At 51.7% G+C, this 22,321-nt stretch overlaps 1 protein-coding gene across 1 annotated transcript in view; it reads left to right on the top strand.

Moving 5' to 3' along the window:
- The window catches only part of plxna4 (plexin A4), a gene marked incomplete at its 5' end in the record, with an annotated part of 63,769 nt that extends 41,651 nt beyond the window's left edge, over positions 1–22,118 (top strand). The window contains 7 exon segments of the mRNA XM_067254235.1: positions 3,201–3,304; positions 7,880–7,979; positions 10,809–10,999; positions 14,222–14,391; positions 17,994–18,206; positions 21,337–21,487; positions 21,852–22,118. Of these exon segments, the coding sequence (XP_067110336.1) occupies positions 3,201–3,304; positions 7,880–7,979; positions 10,809–10,999; positions 14,222–14,391; positions 17,994–18,206; positions 21,337–21,487; positions 21,852–21,941 (1,019 nt within the window).
- Between the last annotated feature and the right edge of the window lie 203 nt (positions 22,119–22,321).

A 22,321-nucleotide genomic window follows, 5' to 3' on the forward strand; every position in this document is an offset into this window, starting at 1 on the left:
TAGCATATTTATAACTGAGCCCAGAGCTGATTGGAAGGTGGAGGAGAAGGGGGAGGGGCTCCGCTGGGAATTTCCATCTCTGATAAGTGAGGAGATTGGTTTTGGTCGTTTTGACAAGCGTCCTGGTGTGAAATTGTTTTGCAGCCTTTGCCTCGCCTATCTTTATCTGTGTTATTTTATTATTGTTTTATTATTACAGAGGATTTGATATTGTCCTTAGGAGACACCCTCTATGTGTGTACAGTAGCATGTGTGAGAAAGACGTGCCCTTAAGGGCTGCGTTAAAAAGAAATAAGGTGTCTTTTATATGAAATAATAGACAGAATAAAAAGAACTAGAAAAGAACAACACTTTGATATGAAGGGAGGTGCCACTTCAGTCAACAAGCCCCGATCTCCAGGGTACACACACACACACACACACACCACCAGCGATCTGTGGGCCTGATAGAGGTAATGGGATTGTGCCAGCTTCCATCTTGCTGCCTCTCCCTGAAACAAATTGGAGTGGAGTGTTTCTGAAGCAGTCAGGTATTGTTTTTAATTCCCTCTGCTGCATCCTGCTCCCACAGGGGCCCGAGGGGAGGTGCGGGGGGGGGGGGGGGGGGGGGCACAGGGGGGCGCAGGGCATGAGAAAGCTGCCTGCAAGCCCATTATGTGGGTGTGTGTACTGTAAATGCGAGTGCCATACATATTGGTTTGTGTGTGTGCGTTTATTTGAGCTAGTGTGTTTACATGTTCTCCTGGTGCCTCTCTAGTCAGCCTCCCCTCTCGTATAGATCTCTCCCAGAGCCCCACTCTCTCCCAGAGCCCCACTCTCTCCCAGAGCCCCACTCTCTCCCAGAGCCCCATTCTCTCCCAGAGCCCCACTCTCTCCCAGAGCCCCACTCTCTCCCAGAGCCCCACTCTCTCCCAGAGCCCCATTCTCTCCCAGAGCCCCATTCTCTCCCAGAGCCCCACTCTCTCCCAGAGCCCCACTCTCTCCCAGCCTTCCCAGGAACCCTTATCTGCTTCCTGCTATGGAGCCACAGCAAGGACAACCAGGAGAGATTTGGGAAATCGGGGCAATCTGGGCTTGTTCTCTTTTCTCTTCTCTGAGTTATTTTCTTCTTCACCTTTTCTTCTCTCCCTCTCTTTCCCCTTCGTTCTCTTGTCTTTGTTTGTGGCTCTTCCACTGGAGAATCTCTTCATTTGCATGTTTATAGAAAAACATACTGTACCAACTAGTCTGTTCCTGGAGATCTGTGGCTGGATCCTCCTCAGACCTGTCCCATCATCGTCCGGGTGATTGCGGCTTTGTTTGGTGTTGTTTGTGACTGGGAGAGGAGAGTGGGCGACAATAGCGGATTTGTGCATCTGATAGAAAGTAAACAATAGGAAAATCACCTCCTTGTTTGGTCCTTGATAGAGGCTGTTTTGTCATTGAAATTGTCAGAATGTGCTTTTATCTCACGGGGGCGTTGACTGTTGTCTAAATGCCGCTGTGGTGGGCTGGAGGGAGGGAGAGAGAGAGAGAGAGGGGGAGAGAGAGAGAGAGAGAGAGAGAGAGAGGGATTATCGTACCACACTGTGTTGAGGGCAGCAGTGAGGTTGAGGAAGTGAGGGCTGTGTTACATTTACATTTTACATTTAGTCATTTAGCAGACGCTCTTATCCAGAGCGATTTACAGTAAGTACAGGGACATTACCCCCCGAGGCAAGTAGGGTGAAGTGTCTTGCCCAAGGACACAGCGTCAGTTGGCATGACCGGGAATCGAACTGGCAACCTTCGGATTACTAGCCCGATTCCCTCACCGCTCAGCCACCTGACTCCCTTGTGTTGAGGGCAGCGGTGAAGTTAAAGGAAGTGAGGGCTATGTTGAGGGCAGTGGTGAAGTTAAAGGAAGTGAGGGCTATGTTGAGGGCAGCGGTGAAGTTAAAGGAAGTGAGGGCTATGTTGAGGGCAGCGGTGAAGTTAAAGGAAGTGAGGGCTATGTTGAGGGCAGCGGTGAAGTTAAAGGAAGTGAGGGCTGTGTTGAGGGCAGCGGTGAAGTTAAAGGAAGTGAGGGCTGTGTTGAGGGCAGCGGTGAAGTTAAAGGAAGTGAGGGCTATGTTGAGGGCAGCGGTGAGGTTGAGGAAGTGAGGGCTGTGTTGAGGGCAGCGGTGAGGTTGAGGAAGTGAGGGCTGTGTTGAGGGCAGCGGTGAGGTTGAGGAAGTGAGGGCTGTGTTGAGGGCAGCGGTGAGGTTGAGGAAGTGAGGGCTGTGTTGAGGGCAGCGGTGAGGTTGAGGAAGTGAGGGCTGTGTTGAGGGCAGCGGTGAGGTTGAGGAAGTGAGGGCTGTGTTGAGGGCAGCGGTGAGGTTGAGGAAGTGAGGGCTGTGTTGAGGGCAGCGGTGGTGGCCGGCTCTGAGCTTCCGTGGGTCTCCAGGTTCTCTCTGATGTCCCCAGCAATAACAATAATAGTGGGCTCAGCAGGAGGCTTAGCACGGTCGATGAGGTTGTGCGTAGAGGAGGTTTGGGGGGAGGGGGGGGGGGTCTGATGAAAAAGGAAGTTCTGGCCCCTCAGCTAGTGGGTGTAATCACAGCCATCGATCGGGCTCTCCGAGAGAGGGGCCCCCGCTACCTCCGACAAAGCAGTGAGAGTGATTAATTTTCCTTTCCTTTTCTCTCCCTCTATCTGGAGCTGCATCCTTTCTTTGATTTCTCTGTCCCTCTCTCCTCTCTCTGCCTATCTCTGTCTACTTATCCCCTTTCTTACTTTGTTTCCCATGGCCAGATAGCGATAGTTTGTCTCAGAATGATAAGCTTACATAAAGATTGCAGAGTCAATCCTCTCATAACCTCTCTCTCTCTTTTACACTCTCTCTGTCTCTCTCTTTTACAAGACTCACCTGACTCAAGTCATCTGGAAAAAAGAACACAACATTCAGTTAGACATCGTGACGGCAGCTTTTGTTCTTTTTGCATAACACAGCAAAGGGTTTAAACCCAGGAGGTATAGATGCTGCACCAGGTACATGAATGTTCAGCACACCTCTATACTTCTCTAAACACGACTCACCTCTAGTTGTCCTCCTTGATATTTACTGGATCTTAGACAGATCTTAGCAGATGCACAGCTGGGATGGAGCACTGGTTAAGTGTTTGTAGAGTGTAGCGTTCGCTACAGGTTTAAACTGTTGAAGTGTTGGTGCAGCTCACAGTGTCCTTGTCTCCTCCTCCAGAGTGGCGTCAGGACCGAGGCCAGCGCATGATCCTGCAGGACGAGGACATGACCACCAAGATCGAGAGCGACTGGAAGAGACTCAACATGCTGGCTCACTACCAGGTAAACGCATCGCGCTTTCCACAACAGAACTACTAGTCTAGAACACACTCACATTAGGAAACCATATGTATGACACGCGTGGGTTGGCTTCTCTGTGGTGAGGATGGTTCGTGTGGTTTTGATTGTCCAGGGTGGGTGGGATGTCATCATAAACTAGTAATCACAAGATCCGATGTATTTCGTGATCAGATAAATCTACAGGATAGAGACATGGCTGAAGGGATTTATTCCGCAGTGTTTGGATGATATGGATGGTGGGCTTCCCATGAAATTCATATTTCATGAAGTCTGGAGTACACCCTGAAAGCTCATCCCAGCTCCAGGTTTCCCTCTGGCTCTAATCAGAGAGGAGCGCTACCTGGGCCCAGGCTCATACATGTTTCATTTAATAGATTACCTCCTTCTGAGAAAAACACACATTTATACTTTCATACTCTCGCACTGACAGCATAGACAAACAACGCACACGCATTCTGGCACACACACACGTGGTATGTACACACTGACTACATTTTCTCTCTTAAACACACACCCAGTATATGAATATGTTCTGTGTTTCCCTCATGCACTGCTCTCATCAGACAGCCAGAAGGTCGTATTAGTTTGTTTATTCTCTTAACTGCTTCCCTGCTCCACACCTCCACCCCTTAACTCGCTTCACTCAGCCAAGACCTCACACCCTCTCGCTCAGATCACACACACACCCCATCTTTGCCGTCATTGTGTTTATTTCCGTGATGCGCTGAAAGAAGTGTGTTAAAACGCTGACTTGTTATGATGACGTCACGTTGTGTAAATCTGGCTGTGATTATGACATCACTGTGTGCAAAGCTGGCTGTGATTATGACATCACGGTGTGCATAGCTGGCTGTGATTATGACATCACGGTGTGCAAAGCTGGCTGTGATTATGACATCACGGTGTGCAAAGCTGGCTGTGATTATGACATCACGGTGTGCAAAGCTGGCTGTGATTATGACATCACGGTGTGCAAAGCTGGCTGTGATTATGACATCACGGTGTGCAAAGCTGGCTGTGTCTAAGTGGAGGGAGGGGAACAGCAGAGTATTAAAGGGAGCCATGTGTGTGTCTGTGTGTTGTTTTGTTTAGTTGGGCTTCCCAGCATGCCGCTGTGTAAACACACACACGCGTTTGCAGTCATGGAGCGTGTGTCATGAAGAGCTACTTATGCCGTTTGATCATTAACACCGGGTGCTATTGGGAGTCGTGTATCTGTCTGTTTTCATGCTATTTGACATTTATGATGGGCGAAATCAAAGGAATATGGGATTAATCTAAGCAGTCGTAAAGGCGTGTGCGCCTTGTGTTTGAACCCCCAGCCAATGGAGGAAGAGTTTCTGAAAGTGTGCGTTGATATGATGATGGTACACATTGTGGTAAGAACAGTGTTTTAGATCTGAAAACAAGGATTCTGGGTAGAACAGACCAAAAGGAGAGGGACTTTTAGATGTTGTCAAGACGCACAATGAAACGAGCAGATTCTCTTCAGAGCTGCAGCATCCTTTCATGTCGAAGCCCACTTAGAAAAACCGAGAATAGTATTAATGCGTTTGATTTCAACCTTTTCTGTGCAGAATCTCAAACCGTTCTATCAGGGAGTGCTAGCTGTCCGTAGCGTTGCCACAGTTACGCTACGGTACACAAAGGAAAAAATTACAGTGTTGGAAAATTATAAACCGTTCAGAATCTTTCAGAAACCCCAATAATTACACAGATTTCTGTCTTGGCAATTAAATGTTTTGGGAGAAACCATCAATAACCGTCAATAGAGGCTATGACCTTTATATTCATGAGTTCCTCCGCTCTCTCCAGGGGGGATATTGGTATGTGATTTTTCCGTGACCCCCCCCCAAGCCTCGGTGATAGACTCTCCTGTCAGAACACTTCCTGGTCATTTAGAAGACGCAGGGTTTGAGTGACAGGACCCCCCACCAGTCAGCAGCAGGGAGAGGCGGAGCTAAGGGCAGGAGAGCGAGCAGCCAGGGTCAGAGATGGGGGTAATCCCTGTGTCTGAGGAGAGGAGATACCATCTGAGGAGCGTCTCTCACATATCCACCAACGCTCAAAAGAGACACGGACATTCAAAGCGTCGTTGAACTGAGCCAGACTCCTGGTCAGAGGAGCGCTGGTCCTCCAGACTCCTGGTCAGAGGAGCGCTGGTCCTCCAGACTCCTGGTCAGAGGAGTGCTGGTCCTCCAGACTCCTGGTCAGAGGAGCGCTGGTCCTCCAGACTCCTGGTCAGAGGAGCGCTGGTGCTGGGCCGCCGGACAGGAGGACTGATGGAGCCGCCCACACTGCTCATTAGAGGAAAGAGGAAATGGTTTGATTGGATGGCAGTCCGGCTGCCATCCAAAATAGTTTTTTCCCTGTGTTTTGTAAAGAGAGAGAGGGGGGGGGGCTGGTCCTGCCGCTGTCTAGATTAAATGTCACAGGCGGGGAGCGTGGGCAGAGGCTGATTGGAATCGGAGATGAGATAATGAACACAGAAGTTAAATCTTCTTTTTTTTTTTTGCTGTGTGTGGGAGTGAAGGGGGGGGGGGGGGGAGGCAGAGCACTTTATCCTTGACACACACATGCCAAAAACTAAATAAATAAATGGTTCCTCCAAGCTTGTTAGCGAGTCTGGGTGAGGACAGGAGAGGTGGGGGGGCTGGGGGGGGCCTGCAGTCCGCCTCGTTGTCAGGGAGGCCTGCTGTGGAATTAAAACTCAATATATCCTCATTAGATTATACGTTAGTTATAATCCTCCGTCGTCATGGTGAAGGGTTAATCCCAGACTGCAGGCTGGTGACGGCTCACCAGCACAGCTCCGTTGACTAACGTCAAGTACCCTCGGTCGTGTTTGCCCTTCTGATGTCCTCCAGATCCCCCCCCGCCTGTCTCGTCGTGACGCTCTCCAGACACAGACCTCGCGCTCTCAATAGACTCAGCCCTGATTCTGTCATCTTCATTCGTTTTTATCAAAGCAGCCCAGATGGACACATTGATTCTGATTCTGTCAGAAGAAGAAGGGGGCGAAAAATACAAGTTTGATTTCCTGTTTGGAAACATGAGCTACGTAGCCTCGAGCACAGCTCTGATATTCAGCTAGTCTGCTCCCTCCATCCCAGTGTTCCTCCTCCTCTCCTCCTCCTCTGTCCTCCTCTCTCCTCCTCCTCTCTCCTCCTCTCTCCTCCTCCTCTGTCCTCTCTCCTCCTCCTCTCCTCCTCCTCTGTCCTCCTCTGTCCTCCTCTCTCCTCCTCCTCTGTCCTCCTCTCTCCTCCTCCTCTGTCCTCCTCTCTCCTCCTCCTCCTCCTCTGTCCTCCTCTCTCCTCCTCTCTCCTCCTCTGTCCTCCTCCTCTGTCCTCCTCTCTCCTCCTCCTCTCTCCTCCTCTGTCCTCCTCCTCTGTCCTCCTCTCTCCTCCTCCTCTCTCCTCTTCCTCTCTCCTCCTCCTCTCTCCCTCTCCGTGACCACTCCAGTCCAGCTCTCTCTCCCCTCGCCCGTCCACTCTCTCTCTCTCCTCTCTTCCTTAATCCTCTCTTCCCAATATGATTTCCCCGAACACAAACTAACCCTCTTTTTTCATTTCATTATGCCATGTAGACATCAAGCAGGATTAGTGATGAGGGAGCATGTTTTGGGGCGCAGGGGCCCCTGGGTTCCTGCCTTCAGGGCCCCCTGGTGCCTCTTCTGATATCAACACATTATGCACAAGGAGTAGGGCGAGAAAAGATGGGGAAATAATGTCATAATCAAATGAAGCCCCCCTCCTCTCACACACACAAACACACACACACCTACTCACACACACACACACCTACACACACACACACACACACCATCCCTTTTCCCCATCCAGCCCTCCCACTCTATCGTAAAGATCACTTCAATTAACCCTGTCTTAGCCAAAGGGGATGTGGGTGGGCTTATACAGACTAGGGGAGGGGCGAGGGGTTAAGGTGTGTAGAGAGGGGAGGGAAGGAGGGAGGTGTGTGCTGACGGGGGATAGGGGGAGGGAGTGAAGAGGGGAGGGGGGGAGGGGAGGGGGGAGGGAGTGAAGAAGGGAGGGGGGAGGGAGTGATGGGGGGTGGGTTGGGGTGAGGGAGGGGTGAAGTCACTATCCCAGTTGTTGTTATTGATTCCGTTTTGGCTTTGTTGATTGGGGGTGTGGGCTCTCTCTCTCTCTCTCACACACACACCCCACCCCTGAGTAATGGTATTATTGAATAGGGAGCCTGGGATGTCCCAGCACAGGGCTGGCCTAACATTAACACACACTCACACACACACCCTGCTCTCAACGTGTGTGTGTGTGTGTGTGGGGGGGGGGGGGGGGGGCTGAACTGCAAGCTAATTAAACCTCCCCCCCTTAGCCTCCACACACTGTAATGGATGATGTGAAACATACATGCCTTCGCCTCTCAGCACGGCGTTATGATCTATGTCTCGTATTACTGTCCCACCTCTCAGGAGAACTGGTGCTCTGAAGGCCTGGAGTTGTACAGACGCTGCTGGTGGTGGATGTGAGGGTGGTGACGCTAATGGCAGTGTGCTGTGTTTTGTCCTGTGTGCAGGTGCCTGATAACTCAGTGGTGGCCTTGGTCCCCAAGCAGGTGACAGCCTACAATTCCGTCAACAACTCTACTGTGTCCAGAACCTCCGCCAGCAAATACGGTATGACTCACACACTCACGCACACTCACACACACGCACTCACACTCACTCTCACACTCACTCACACACACACACACACTCTCAGGTAGACACAAAGTGAATTCCCTGTCGCACAGTCTCCTGCGCCAGGTTTTTAATTATGTTTACAGCCATTGCAAAAGCCCTGTCTAAACTCCCTGTCAGAGTCCCCTCCAGAGCCGTCAGCAGGGGACACTACCCATCCCTCAAACATGCCTCCTCTTCTGACACTACCACAACAACGATTAGCGAGACCGCACCCAGCCTTCAGGCTGTGTTAGTATTTAGCTAGCATTAGCCAAGGTATCACCCTCTGTAACAGGTAGGAACTAGGCCCTGAGTGGTGCTAAACTGAACCAAACCGACGGGGCGACAAGATTGACTCCCACAGGAGAGCATAGAGAGGGAGGGAGAGAGAGAGGGGGAGGGAGGGAGAGAGGGGGGGGGGGGGAGGGAGAGAGGGGGAGGGAGGGAGGAGGGAGTGAGAGAGGGAGGGAGGGAGAGGGGGAGGAAGAGAGAGAAGACATTGCACTCCTCGTCTCGCCAGGATTCCAGACTGCCCCCCCCCCCCCTCTGTCACATCTCTGTCCTTGTTCTGTTGAACCTGTGAAAAGCCATCCAATCCAAACCCTGATCAAAGGCGTCCAGCGCGCCCGCCACAAACACTTGAGACACATCAAAAACCCCAGCTAGCGTTATTAGCATTGCTTCATCTCCATACCATCTCACCTCTCTCTGCCTCCCCAATCAGACCAGAGCAGCAGAGGAGAAGGGTGTGAAAGAAAGGGGGGGAGTGGGAGAGGCAGGGAGATGGAAGGAGACAGAATGCCACACATCTCTTCACTTTCTTTGGGAATTGACTTCAAAAGAGCGAGAAGCACTTCAGCACGGTAGAGCCAGAGCCGGTAGAGCTGGAGAAGAGAGACTTTGAACTCCCCCGGAACACAATGGACCCAGGCTGGAGTGACGACACACCATACCTGCAGCTACTGGGAAGGAGAGGGAGAGAGAGGGGGAGAGAGAGGGGGAGAGAGAGGGAGGGGGGGCAGGAGGGAGAGAGAGGGAGGGGGGGGGGCAGGAGAGAGAGGGAGGGGGGGCAGGAGGGAGAGAGAGGGGAGGGGGGGGGGGCAGGAGAGAGAGGAGGGGGGGCAGGAGGGGGAGAGAGGGAGGGGGGGGGAGAGGGAGGGGGGCAGGAGGGAGGGGGAGGCAGAGGGATAGAGGGAGGGGGGGTGGGGAGAGAGGGAGAGAGAGGGAGGGGGATAAAGGGAGATGGAGGGAGGTAGGAAGGAGAGGAAGGGGGGGGCGGGAGGGAGAGGGAGGGGGGGGCAGGAAGGAGAGGGAGGGGGGGCAGGAGGGAGGGGGACAGGAGGGAGGGAGGGAGAGGGAGGGGTGGGAGACACAATCAAGAAGGAGAGATGGAGATCAGAAGGAGAAAGGAAAGATGCAGAGGAAGGTAGAGAGATGCACAGTGAAGCGTGGCCTTGGAGGATAAACCCCTGTAAGGACTATGTAGAGAGAGGGCCAGTGCTGGATGACTGGTTAAAGGAGAGAAAGGGTGGAACTGAGGATGATTGATGGAGAAAGGGGGGTTTTAGAAACCTTCTTTCTCAATCAAGCAGTGTCTGGCAAGTAGTATTTCAGAGAAGATGCTATGTGTGTTGAAAGCTCTGGTTCACGTCGCAGAATGTCAGCCTCTATTACCTGAGAGCAGGTCAGCACTTTCTGCATCACACAGACACGCCCACACACACTCTCAAGCTTCAATTGCAGACTGTTAAGTTCAAGGAGTCGGTGTTCACACATGCCCTTCATACCTACACACACTTCCTGAGCCTTTCGTTCTCCGTCACTCCTCCGATTCATCCCTCGTTCCTCCTGCTCCTCTCTCTGGCCAGGCTGATGTGTGCAGCATCAGCCCTGGTGCAAACACGCCCTCCTCACTGTCTGTCTCTCTCTGGCTGTCTCTCTCTCTTTGTCTCTCTCTCTTTGTCTCTCTGGCTGTCTCTCTCTCTTTGTCTCTCTGGCTGTCTCTCTCTTTTTGTCTCTCTGGCTGTCTCTCTCTTTGTCTCTCTGGCTGTCTCTCTCTCTTTGTCTCTCTGGCTGTCTCTCTCTCTTTGTCTCTCTGGCTGTCTCTCTCTCTTTGTCTCTCTCTCTTTGTCTATCTGTCTGTCTCTCTCTTTGTCTCTCTGGCTGTCTCTCTCTCTTTGTCTCTCTCTCTCAGCCAAGCTGATCAATTCTTTTCACACTTTGTAAACATTCATTGAGCCGCATGTTTCGAAATGTCATCGTCACTCCCGCCATCGGGGTGGCCCATGCATATTTCATCTGCTCCGACACCTGGTCGATTTTGTGTCCACCACCACCACATTGTTCCCCGAAGAAGCAATTAAAAATTCACCAGACTCGCTGTGTGAAAGTTTCATGTCCAATCTCAAGGCTCAGTAAAAGCCCAAACACCACTGGCACAAGAAGCACTGTTATGTTCAGAGAGCGGCTCTCTGTCTTCAGGGTCGGGCGCCCTGAAGACAGAGAGCGGCTCTCTGTCTTCAGGGTCGGGCGCCCTGCAAAAACTGTCCATCTAACAGAGTGATTGTCTTGTTTTCACATTTAAAGGCTAGTTGGGCTTGTTTCTAGTATAAATGGTTTTTCTAGTGACTACATTTAAGTTGACAAAATGTAAATGTTCCAACTCCACTGCCAGGCAAATGTTCTTGTTTTGAAGCATTAGAGAGCGCAGTGTGAGTGATATTGTTGTGCTGTGCTGTGCTGTGCTCTGGGGCTGACTGTGTCTCCCTTCCTGTGTCTAAACAGAGAACATGATCAAGTACACAGGCAGCCCAGACAGCCTGCGCTCTCGCACGCCCATGATCACCCCCGACCTGGAGAGCGGGGTGAAGGTGTGGCACCTGGTGAAGAACCATGAGCACGGCGACCAGAAGGAGGGCGACCGCGGCAGCAAGATGGTGTCCGAGATCTACCTGACCCGGCTGTTAGCCACCAAGGTAAGGAGCTTGGTTCACCACAGGGTCATCTCAGGGTCACCACAGGGTCATCTCAGGGTCACCACAGGGTCATCTCAGGGTCACCACAGGGTCATCTCAGGGTCACCACAGGGTCACCTGCAAGCCTGAAGCTTTGTCACACACATGAAAGTAATGACTCGACTCTCCGTCCTCTCTGTCTTTCGCTGTCTTCATTCACTGGTTCGTTCCACATGACAGAATAAAGTCATTTCAAAACTATTCTTTAAACCCCTGTAGGCTTTGAAGGCAAAGTGAAAATATGCAAATGTCTGTATTTTCTCTTTCGTTCCTGTTGGTGTTGACACCGCGGCACGTCTAATGATGGAGGAAGGGAGCGCCCAGCGCCGCTTACAGAGGTGCTCTACAGACAGATATTATCTTGGTGGAAAATAAAATGCCAGAAAATGAGTCTCTTTGAGCATATCCCAGCAGCGCCGGCTGCTCAGAAAGAAAGAAATCAAAAAAGAACCAAGAAAAAAACGGTTAATTTGGTTTTGGAGTGAATCGTGACTTTGATCCCACCTCCAAAATCTAATTATCAATCCCACTCCTAATGACCTGCTGCCCTTTCCTCTGTTGCATCAGAAGTGCTCCTTTTACCCGAAACACTACGAGGAAACGAAATACAGCAAGAGGGAGAGAGAGGGAGGGAGAGAAAGGGAGGGAGAGAGGGGGAGGGGCGAAGGATCTTGAAGTGTGGGGTTGTAATTTGTGATTAGTGAACATTTCTCGCTCTAGGTTTGATCGGCGGTCTCTCTTTGTTTAGCGGTTCAGACGGGAAACACATCGCCTGCTTCTGTTTCTGTGGTTCTATAATTGGAACACTAAGTGGCAGGATTCACGCGCACACACACACTCACACACACTCACTCACACACACACACTCACTCACACACACACATAGAGGCTTGTTGGCAGGGCTGGCGAAGGAGGAGACAGAGAAAAGAGCGAGAGAGAGAGAGAGAGTGTGTCTTCTGTCATTTCTCCGGATTCTCGTGTTGGATGCCAGCCTTCTCTGTGGAGCTGTGTGACGAACATGGGCAGCGCTGTGTAGGGAATCACATGTAGAACCACACAGCAATCCACACACACACACACACACACAACACTGCTGTGGAATCTCCCCCGCGTGGCGCCATCAATCCCTCTGTTTCCACACCTCTCAGCCTCTCACACCGTCAAGTAGCATTCAACATCCATACGCACAACGTCACACACACTTGCAGATGCCGTTTAAACACACACAGACACACACACACACAGGCATACAGACACACACACACTCACAAACTGGCTTGCCCTCTCAGAAAATGCTTTATTTCCCAGTGATTAACTGGGCCAGGAATGTAGACTGTGTGTCATATGTTCAGATGGATTGTTTTTGTGAAATAACCAGTTTATCTTGGGGGACCATCTCTCTTGGTGAAAAATGATTGGGCCGACAGCACTGTAATTGACTGCGTTTGGCTTTCACCTCGCCAATAAATACCCCAGGCCGACCGAGGGTGGACGTCTACCATATTAGCTCCATCAGTGTCACTGAGAGAGAGGGAGGGAGAGGGGGGGGGGGTAGAGAGAGATGAGTGGGAGAAGAGAAGGAAAACGGGAAATCAAAGCAGAGGGCTTGATTGCACTCTTGTCCTTCCATCTTCTCTCATCCTCTCATCCTTTCCTCCTCTCATCCTCTCCTCCTCTCATCCTCTGGGTTCTCTTCCTGTGTTTTCTCTCCTTGACTAAGTGACGAGGTTGTGATAGCTAGCTGTGCATTTAGCTGCACCCACATGGTGTGGTCAGGTGCGTCTGATGCTGGAGCCCTGTCACTGTCGCTAGGCAGCCGGACCACAGGGTCGCCAGGACGACAGAGGTTTTGATACAGAAATATGTTTTCATCTTCATAGCCAAACGCCTTGCTGTCAGGGATGTGGGACACAGTATTATAGCTGTGATTGTCAGCTAACAGGATCCTGCTCCTCATCCCCTCTCATCCTCTCTGCCTCTGTCACTGTACCAAACACAAACTATTATTTTTTTTCTTCTTTTTTTTGCTGAGCTTGTGCACACCTCATCCGACACAGCCAGTGGCTCTCTAGACAGCTGTCTTGTCTTTGCTCTCCTCCTCCCTGTCTCTCTATCCCTCTCTCTCCCTCTCTCTCTCCCTCTCTCTATCCCTCTCTCTATCCCCCTCCTTCCTCTCTCTCTCTCTCTCCTTATCTGAGCCGTTTCTATCAGCCCGTTTGTTACAAGTGGATTACACCCCCCCCCCCTTCGTCCCTATCTCTTCTCTCTCTCTTTCTCTTTCCCTCTCTTTTTCACTCCTCCTTCAAGTCAACAACATTAAATCAAATTAGGGTCAGTGGTGCAGCGTGCAAATTAATCCGTCTGCTACAAAGAGGCTTAGGAGATGTCCCTCCTGTTCTCAGATATTATTAAAAGTGAACTGTGAAATAACAATTTCCTATCAAAGGCCCTGAGTGAGAGATAGGGAGGAGGAGATAGAGAGGCTGGGGGGAGGTGCAGACCCAGGGAGGAGGAGAGAGAGGCTGGGGGGAAGGTGCAGACCCAGGGAGGAGGAGATAAAGAGGCTGGGGGGAAGGTGCAGACCCAAGGAGGAGAAGATAGAGAGGCTGGGGGAGGTGCAGACCCAGGGAGGAGGAGAGAGAGGCTGGGGGAGGTGCAGACCCAGGGAGGAGGAGAGAGAGGCTGGGGGAGGTGCTGACCCAGGGAGGAGGAGAGAGAGGCTGGGGGAGGTGCTGACCCAGGGAGGAGGAGAGAGAGGCTGGGGGGAGGTGCTGACCCAGGGAGGAGGAGAGAGAGGCTGGGGGAGGTGCAGACCCAGGGAGGAGGAGAGAGAGGCTGGGGGAGGTGCTGACCCAGGGAGGAGGAGAGAGAGGCTGGGGGGAGGTGCTGACCCAGGGAGGAGGAGAGAGAGGCTACAGGAGAGAACACATTATCTGGGAGGCTGCTAGGATGATGGGAATGCAGATTTCAGCCAGCCAGGGTCCAGCTCAGAAGGGTTGAGTGTGTTGACATCTGGTTAGTTATCTGGGATACATTTCCCAGTGTATGCTTGTGTTGATGCTTGTGTTGTCACTCGCCCAATAACACTTTCTGTCTCCTTCCTCTCTGTCTTTCCCTTCCCTCTCCCTCTCCTTTCTCTCTATTTGGCATCCTCTCTCTCTCTTCTCTCCCTCTCCTCTATAGGGAACGTTACAGAAGTTTGTGGACGACCTGTTTGAGACCATCTTCAGCACGGCCCACCGGGGCAGCGCCCTCCCGCTCGCCATCAAGTACATGTTCGACTTCCTGGACGAGCAGGCGGACAAACACAGCATCCACGACCCGCACGTGAGGCACACCTGGAAGAGCAACTGGTGAGAGACGCTGTCCTCCCCCTCTACCTCTCCTCTACCTCCCTCTCTACCTCCCTCTCTACCTCCCTCCATCTGTAAACCACAGAGGGGATGGGGGAGGAAATATTCATTAAAAGCCAACCACTAGTAGCTGCCAGATCTGATATTGCCACTGTTACCGGTGCCAAGGCGCCCCGTCGTCACGGAAATCGCCGTGGCGATGAACGGGGGAGAGGGTTAGGGGAAGGTTGGGGGGAGGAGAGGGGGCTAGGTGAAGGAAGTGGGGACTAAATTAATATCCTTCGGTTAATTAAGGTGGTGTCCCCCCCCTGCCCTGGAGAGCTGTGGGGGTTAACCAGGCAGGAGTGGATCAGGATGTGGGGGGGAGGGGGGTGAGGGGGGGAGAGAAGGGGGAGGAGGATGACAGAGATTAAAAGAGGGGGGGAGGGCCACTCTGTGGGAGTTAAACACACACTAATATCTCATTAGCCTCCCAGCCTTCGCCAAGCTCCCATCATGCATCACTCCGTCCAGGCCCAATGGACTGTGGGGGCTGCGGTCCTGAAATTGATGTCTGGCTGGGGAATGGGAGGGAGGGAGGGAGGCAGGCAAGGGAGGGAGGGAGAGAGGGGAGAGTAAGAATATTTACTTTGTGTAATTCTGAGGCTAATCCCGTTTCCTACGCCGGCGTTATTGCGCCCGTTTGCGAGAGCGTTAAGTGTTTCAGAAGAGCTCAGTGGGTCGCTCGTACATTAGACATTAATGGAATTGCTTGCAGGAGGGGATGTTAAAAAGCAATTTATCACAACACACACACTCGCATCAGCCAGTCAACCGCTTAGTACTGGAGCTACTATTAGGTCCACTCTGCACGGGACTGTCTGTCTGTGTGTGTGTTTGTGTGCGTGGTTTTAGAACATGACAATCCCACAACATGGGCTCCAGCCCCTGGTGTGTGATGCGTGCAGCATGACCCCTCCCCCCATCACATCACACCCTCATCACACCATCTGATGCTCCAGGTCTCCCAGTCCTCACCCACGGCCCGTTCTCCAGATTATGTCTGAGCAGGAGCTGGTCTCCAGGAGATTGACGTCCGGTAATCCACGACAACCTGAGAACACACAGCTGGGAGGCTTATCTAGGAACCAATCATCAACGGGTTCTCTAAGAACCAATCATCAACGGGTTTTCTAAGAACCAGTCATGGAAAGGTTCTCTGAGAACCAGTCATGGAAAGGTTCTCTAAGAACCAGTCATATTCCATCCCTCAGGGAACGTCCTCAGATCTCTGCAGGGTAGGATGGTGGTGTTCTCCTGTCCACGGCCCTGCAGCACGGTCAGATGACCAGGACATGTGTTGTTCTACACGCTGTGAGGATGGCCAGAAGACGTCTGTCTCTCTCCTGTCATCACTCTGTTGTTGCTTAGTGGAGGGACAGTCCTGGGTCATGTGACCCTCGTGGCGTCCGGCTCATCTCTGAGAACATGACAGCATTCCTCTGCTCATGCCAGCGCCATGTCTGTGTTGGGGTTCCCATCTGTACCGTGTGTGTGTGTGTGTGTCGTGTGTGTGTATGGGGGGTTGTGTCTGTCACAGACTCCTACAGCATCTCCAGATGGTATCTTTTGGATTAGCTGCCGTTTGTTGACTTCTTCCTCTCATCCTCTTTCTTCTGTCTGTGTCTGTGTGTGTCTGTGTGTGTCTGCACACTTGTTTGTTTGTCCTACTCCACCAGGCAGAATTTTAATTACCACCGTCTCAAGCAGACTGCTACACACACACACACATGCCCACACACACACACATGCCCACACACACACACATGCCCACACACACACCACTCATCTGTGAAACTTAATCGCATAAAACCCTCACTCTCCCAGTGTAGATGACACCACGCTTGCTTGGAATATTGTAGACTGGTGGGATTCAACATACAGTATTGTCTATTTTCCGGCATTTAAATCTGTCGGATCATGTGTAGCACTGCAGAGCATTGCTGTCTATAGCCTTAGTGATGATTTTCCACAATATGTTTAAGCTTGATTTGATTAGACCGTCGTCGGTATTTATACGTAATCACTGGAGCGAGGAAGTGGGATTTATCTGAGTCAAGGGCACACTGATGAGCACCGGCCTCGGGTGTTCCCCTGGCCCTAACCCTGAATCTCACCCTAACCCCTGGCCCTACCTCACCCTAACTCCTAGCCCTACCTAACCCTAGCCCCATTCCTCGCCCTATCCCTCACCCCAACTCCTAGCCCTACCTAACCCTAGCCCCATTCCTAACCCCTGGCCCTATCCCTCACCCTAACTCCTAGCCCCATTCCTTACCCTAACTCCTAGCCCTATCCCTCACCCTAACTCCTAGCCCTACCTAACCCTAGCCCCATTCCTCACCCTAACCCCTAGCCCCATTCCTCACCCTAACCCCTGGCCCTATCCCTCACCCTACCTATTCACACTCTTTGTCCTGGTGGATGTGGAGGATTACCCCGTTATGGCCCTGAGGTCGGCCGTGCAGTGTGCCCGCTCCTGTGTGGTAGCGTAGCGGAGACCAGCTGGACCAGCCAGGCCCTGTCGCCGTGGTGTTAACATCCTTTTGATCCTTTCGCTTAATCCCCAAAAGATTCTCCTCCAGATTAATTTGAAGTCATAATGCCCCAAATCCTCTTTTGTTAGGGCTCCACAGCTGAATGACTTTCAGGAGGGGTCGGAGAGGTGGAGGGGGCAGGGAGGTGGAGGGAGGCTGGTCTGGACAATTGCTCTGAGGGGAGGGGGTGATCAAATGATTGCATTTATAGGTTTTCCCTCTTGTCCTTTGATGTTGCGGCACATTCACGGCTGGTCGTGTCTGCTAGACTGCAGAGTCTGGCCTGGGCTGGGTTTTGCTGCATCAGCCAAAAGTGTGCTGTGGAGGGAGTCTAAGCCAAACACAGTATCTCCTCAATACCACCTGAGTCTTATTGCCTGACATTCTCTCTCACACACACACACACGCACACACACACAGCATGGCCCCATTTGTTTTCAGCATAAACAAACCGGCAAATAAACAGACTTGTACATTTTTATTATTCTAGACAGGCACAAAATAGGCCGCCCGGACAAACAAGCCAATATGAACAGTGTCGGTGGGAGGCCCCCAGCGAGGAGAAACAATGAGAGCCAGACTCTCGCTTTTAAGATTAGCTCCTTTATTGAATTGACTACACACATCTACACACGGACAGGATGAGGCAGGCTGAGCTCCACAAAGTGAACAAGTCCTCGTGCCCCTTCTGGTTCTGAATAAATGAGCTCTCAGGCCGTCGTCACGGGGATGAGAAGCAGGGATGCAACAGGACGTCATCTGCTGGGCTTGGTCTGAACAAGCCTGCTTGTTTAACTCTAATATACAGTAGATGCACAAGCTAAATATAGACTGGAAAGCTGGATGTCTTTCTGAGTACTGGGCAGCTCAGTCTTTATAACACACACTCAGTCACTCGCAAATGAAAATACAGTATATCCCAACTTTTAATCATGGATAGATACACGCATGATTGGAGGAAGTGACTTGTTTGGATGGCGTGTAACTTCCTGCCGTGCTGCCTTGTGTTTCCTGTCTCCCCTCCAGCCTACCTCTGAGGTTCTGGGTGAACGTGATCAAGAACCCCCAGTTTGTGTTCGACATCCACAAGAGCAGCATCACGGACGCCTGTCTGTCAGTGGTGGCCCAGACCTTCATGGACTCCTGCTCCACCTCGGAGCACCGCCTGGGGAAGGACTCGCCCTCCAACAAGCTGCTCTACGCCAAGGACATCCCCAGCTACAAGAGCTGGGTGGAGAGGTGAGGGCAGACGCATCTAACACACCCTCAGATAAGTCTGAAGACAACCCCAGCTTACAAGGGCAGCCCTGTGTGGGTGGGTGTCTGGCTGCCCTGTGTGGATGGGTGTGGGGCTGCCCTGTGTGGATGGGTGTGGGGCTGCCCTGTGTGGATGGGTGTGGGGCTGCCCTGTGTGGATGGGTGTGGGCAGCTAGCAGGGAGCCGGCAGAGAGAGAGAACGTACATGTTGGGAAAACAGGAAGAGTCGAGCGCAGCTCCCCAGAACCGGGCTGTGCCCGAGTGGAAGTAATTTGTTAAAAAGGTAGTTTTATTAAACGTATTTGGTAGGGAGAGAAAATGCTGAATAAAATATGGGGGGACTTGTAAAAGCAGTTAAAAATATTTATGTGTTAGCCTTTGCTGCAGCGCTGGGACAAGATAGATGTGCTGCTCAAACACGTGGAACCAAATAAGGATTTCAGACCAGGCCAAAATTCATCAGTGTGATGAATCCTCCGTGTGTGTGTGTGTGAGAGAAATACAGCCAGTACGTGTGTGTGTATATATGCATGCATGCGTGTGTGTGTGTGTGTGTGTGTGAGAGAGAGAGAGAAATACAGCCTGTGTGTTTGTCCGCAGGGGACATTAGCAGTAGCATTAGCATATGTTTGTCAGGTGGTATAGTGCTGTGATCTGTGTGAGAGTTTATGCGAGTGTTTCCGTGAGCGTGTGAGAGCGTGTTTTTAAATATGGATGAGGGTGTGTTTACTGTAAGTCTTGATGAAGCCTGGCAGGGCACAGGAGGTGTGAGGGCCTGCGAGCGCCGACGCTAAGGCTTCCTAACAACCAGCCTATCAGCAGCTGGTGCTGGGTCACATGGAGATGTTACCATGGGGTAATGTCGATGTGTTCCGTTTAGCGTGGGCCTGCTGGTGAGCGGGGGGCGGGAGGTTCTAGCTGACGCTGTCTGGTGGTTTGGCGGGCTGGCCTGAGGCTGGAGAGGTAACTGTTGTGTCAGGGGGCGTTAAGAGAGGGGGGTGATAACAAGGACTGGCAGCCTGGGGAGGTGCAGAGATGGAAAACATGGTAATCACACACACACACACACACACACACACACCCACACACACACACACACACTCACACACACACACACTCACACACACACACACACACACACACACTCTCACACACACACACACACTCACACACACACACACACACACACACTCTCACACACACACACACACACACTCTCACACACACACACACTCACACACACACACACACACTCTCACACACACACACACACTCGTTGTCAGATCATCAGGGCGATGATCGTTTTACTGATGATCGTTTTCAGCTGTGGTTTTCATGTTAGACGATGGTTAGTGAAAGTGGAGGAAATATGGATGCTCGTAATTAACCGACAATACAAATATTTACCGGTTAATACTATCGGTTAAACAGTGTTGCCAATTTAGCGACAAGAGTAGGAAAGCAAGCTTTGTTATATAGTGTCCCATCCACAGACAGCATGCTCGCGACACCAGTTGATTCTATATAACGGATTGTGAGGTCATTAGTCTCATGGACAAAGCAGACTCAAACTGCAGAAACACACACAGTGTGAAACAGGAACAGGAAGTGGCTGCGAGGCCTGAGGACTGAGCGATGTGTTTGTAGTGATTCTCACCATCACCAGCCTACTGTGCTGTTCCTCTCCCCAGCCTCTCTCTTCCTCCAGGCTGCTGTCACACACACGCAAATTAAACTGTCACACACACACATCCACAGGTCCTCCAAACTACACACACACACACACACACAAACCATGATGCCTACCTGTCACTCCCTGTTTTGACAGCCAGGGAGAGAGGAGAGACAGGACATGTGATCGGTCTAACATACGGCTGCCAATCAAAACACAGACGTCGTTCAGCTAGTTCTGCCTTTCAGGCCTTCCCATTCTCCTCGCTGCCCGGCTAAAGAAAACCCAAACAAGCTAACGATCCCAAACTGAGCAGGCGTCCTAGTCACTTCTGGTCTGCGCTACGTCTCCGTGGGAACAGTCTGGCAGTGCACAGAATATAGTCCAGACTGAAACATTGTCCCTGCTCCCAGCAGTGGTAGCTGTGAGACAGTAATGTGGAGAGGGGTGATGATAGGGATTAAACCCAGGAGCTGCAGCAGGCCTCTTGTACCTGCCACACACACACACACCACCACACTGCACACACACCCATCACACCACCACACTGCACACACACCCATCACACTGCACACACACACACCCATCACACTGCACACACGGAGACAGAGTTGGCTCGGAGACGTCGGCTCTCCTCATTCCGTCTACAAATGAAATGAAGCTTTTATTCATGAAAACTGTCCCACGACTGATGAATGATTCAGACTTCAATCTGGAGAATATCTGTATTTTGGACCTGCTGTTTTGGCCAAACACAGCTGTTTTCCTGAGTAACATCACCCCCACGGGCACTCCCCAGCACTGCCCTGTGCTCTCCACAGGTGTGTGTGGGGTGGGGGGCTGTTTCATAGGAAGAACTACAGTTTTGCCCAATATCCACCTGCAACCCCCCCCCCCCCCCCCAGTCACACACACACTGTCTCTATCAAACACACACCGTCACACCCCCCAGCCATTAACGGGGAATGTGGGGTGTCCAGGAGTGGTTTAGCGGTGCAGGAATTAAAAATGTAAATGACTGGCCTTAATTAAAGAATTGACAGGGGCGCTGCAGCTGCTGTTGACAGTGACTGATTACCTCTCCTCCTCCAGCACTCTTCCTGACACAGCTGAGAGCCTCCTGCAGCCGTGTGTGTGTGTGTGTGTGTGTTTGTGTGTGGAGGGAGGGTTTCACACACCCCGCTAAGTGTCCTTTAGACTCTGCGGTTCCATTTAGGCCCGTTTCAGAAGGCCAGGTGCCTAGTGAGGCTCTCCCAGGGCTAGACCTGCCCCAAGGAGGAGGCTAGACCTGCCCCAGGGAGGAGGCTAGACCTGCCCCAGGGAGGAGGCTAGACCTGCCCCAGGGAGGAGGCTAGACCTGCCCCAGGCTGAAACGTGATCTTCAGCCACATTGACTCCTAACTCTGTGTGTGTGTGTGTGTGTGTGTGTTCACCCTGCAGGTACTACTCAGACATCAACAAGATGCCGGCCATCAGCGACCAGGATATGAACGCCTACCTAGCAGAGCAGTCACGTATGCACATGATCGAGTTCAACAGCATGAGCTCCCTCAGCGAGATCTACTCCTACGTGGGCAAATACGCCGAAGAGGTAACCACCCCTGCTCTCCCCCCTGGGAAACCCCAGTGCGGTGCACTCACCTGCTGTCTAAACACCTTCAGCAGCAGTCAGCTGTCAAGCTAGCTCGTTTTCGCTATGCTAGTCCCTCAGTGTTTTCCCTTTGTTAGCATGTTACTTGTACTTGTTACTAGTAATCCGAAGGTTGCCAGTTCGATTCCCGGTCATGCCAAATGACGTTGTGTCCTTGGGCAAGGCACTTCACCCTACTTGCCTCGGATAGAATGTCCCTGTACTTACTGTAAGTCGCTCTGGATAAGAGCGTCTGCTAAATGTAAATGTAGCCGTCTGGAAGTTTAGTGAAGACTTACAGTGTGTTTGTGTGTGTGTGTGGCAGATTGTGTGTGCGCTGGAGCAGGACGATGCTACCAGGAAACTGGCCTTCAAGCTGGAGCAGGTGGTCGCCTTCATGAGTTTGGAGAGCTGAGGACTGCATTTCCCAGGATGCACTGGGAGACCCCATCAGAAACCGAGCCGTGCCTGAGCGAAGACCTGTCCATCATCATAACACTTCCTGTCCCGGTCTTTTTCTTCTTCTCTTTTTTTTTTCTTCTTCTTCAAAGAGGACTTCCTGTAGTTTGACCTTCTGCTTCCTCCTGATCGGGTGTTAGGTTTCTCATCCGCTCTGCTGCATAGACTAGAGAGGCTGTGGAGCTAGGCACTGCATATCCCACAATGCAATGGGGGGGTGGGGGGTTTCTCAACTCAGCTGTGGTGGAGGAGACTGAAGGGATACTGGCATCCTTTCGATTCTCCCTTTTCCAGGGAGAGAAAAGAAAACTTTCATTTATGTTGCCTTCAAGAATA

The sequence above is a fragment of the Osmerus mordax genome, chromosome 17, assembly GCF_038355195.1.
Source record: "Osmerus mordax isolate fOsmMor3 chromosome 17, fOsmMor3.pri, whole genome shotgun sequence".
Classification (NCBI taxonomy): domain Eukaryota; kingdom Metazoa; phylum Chordata; class Actinopteri; order Osmeriformes; family Osmeridae; genus Osmerus; species Osmerus mordax.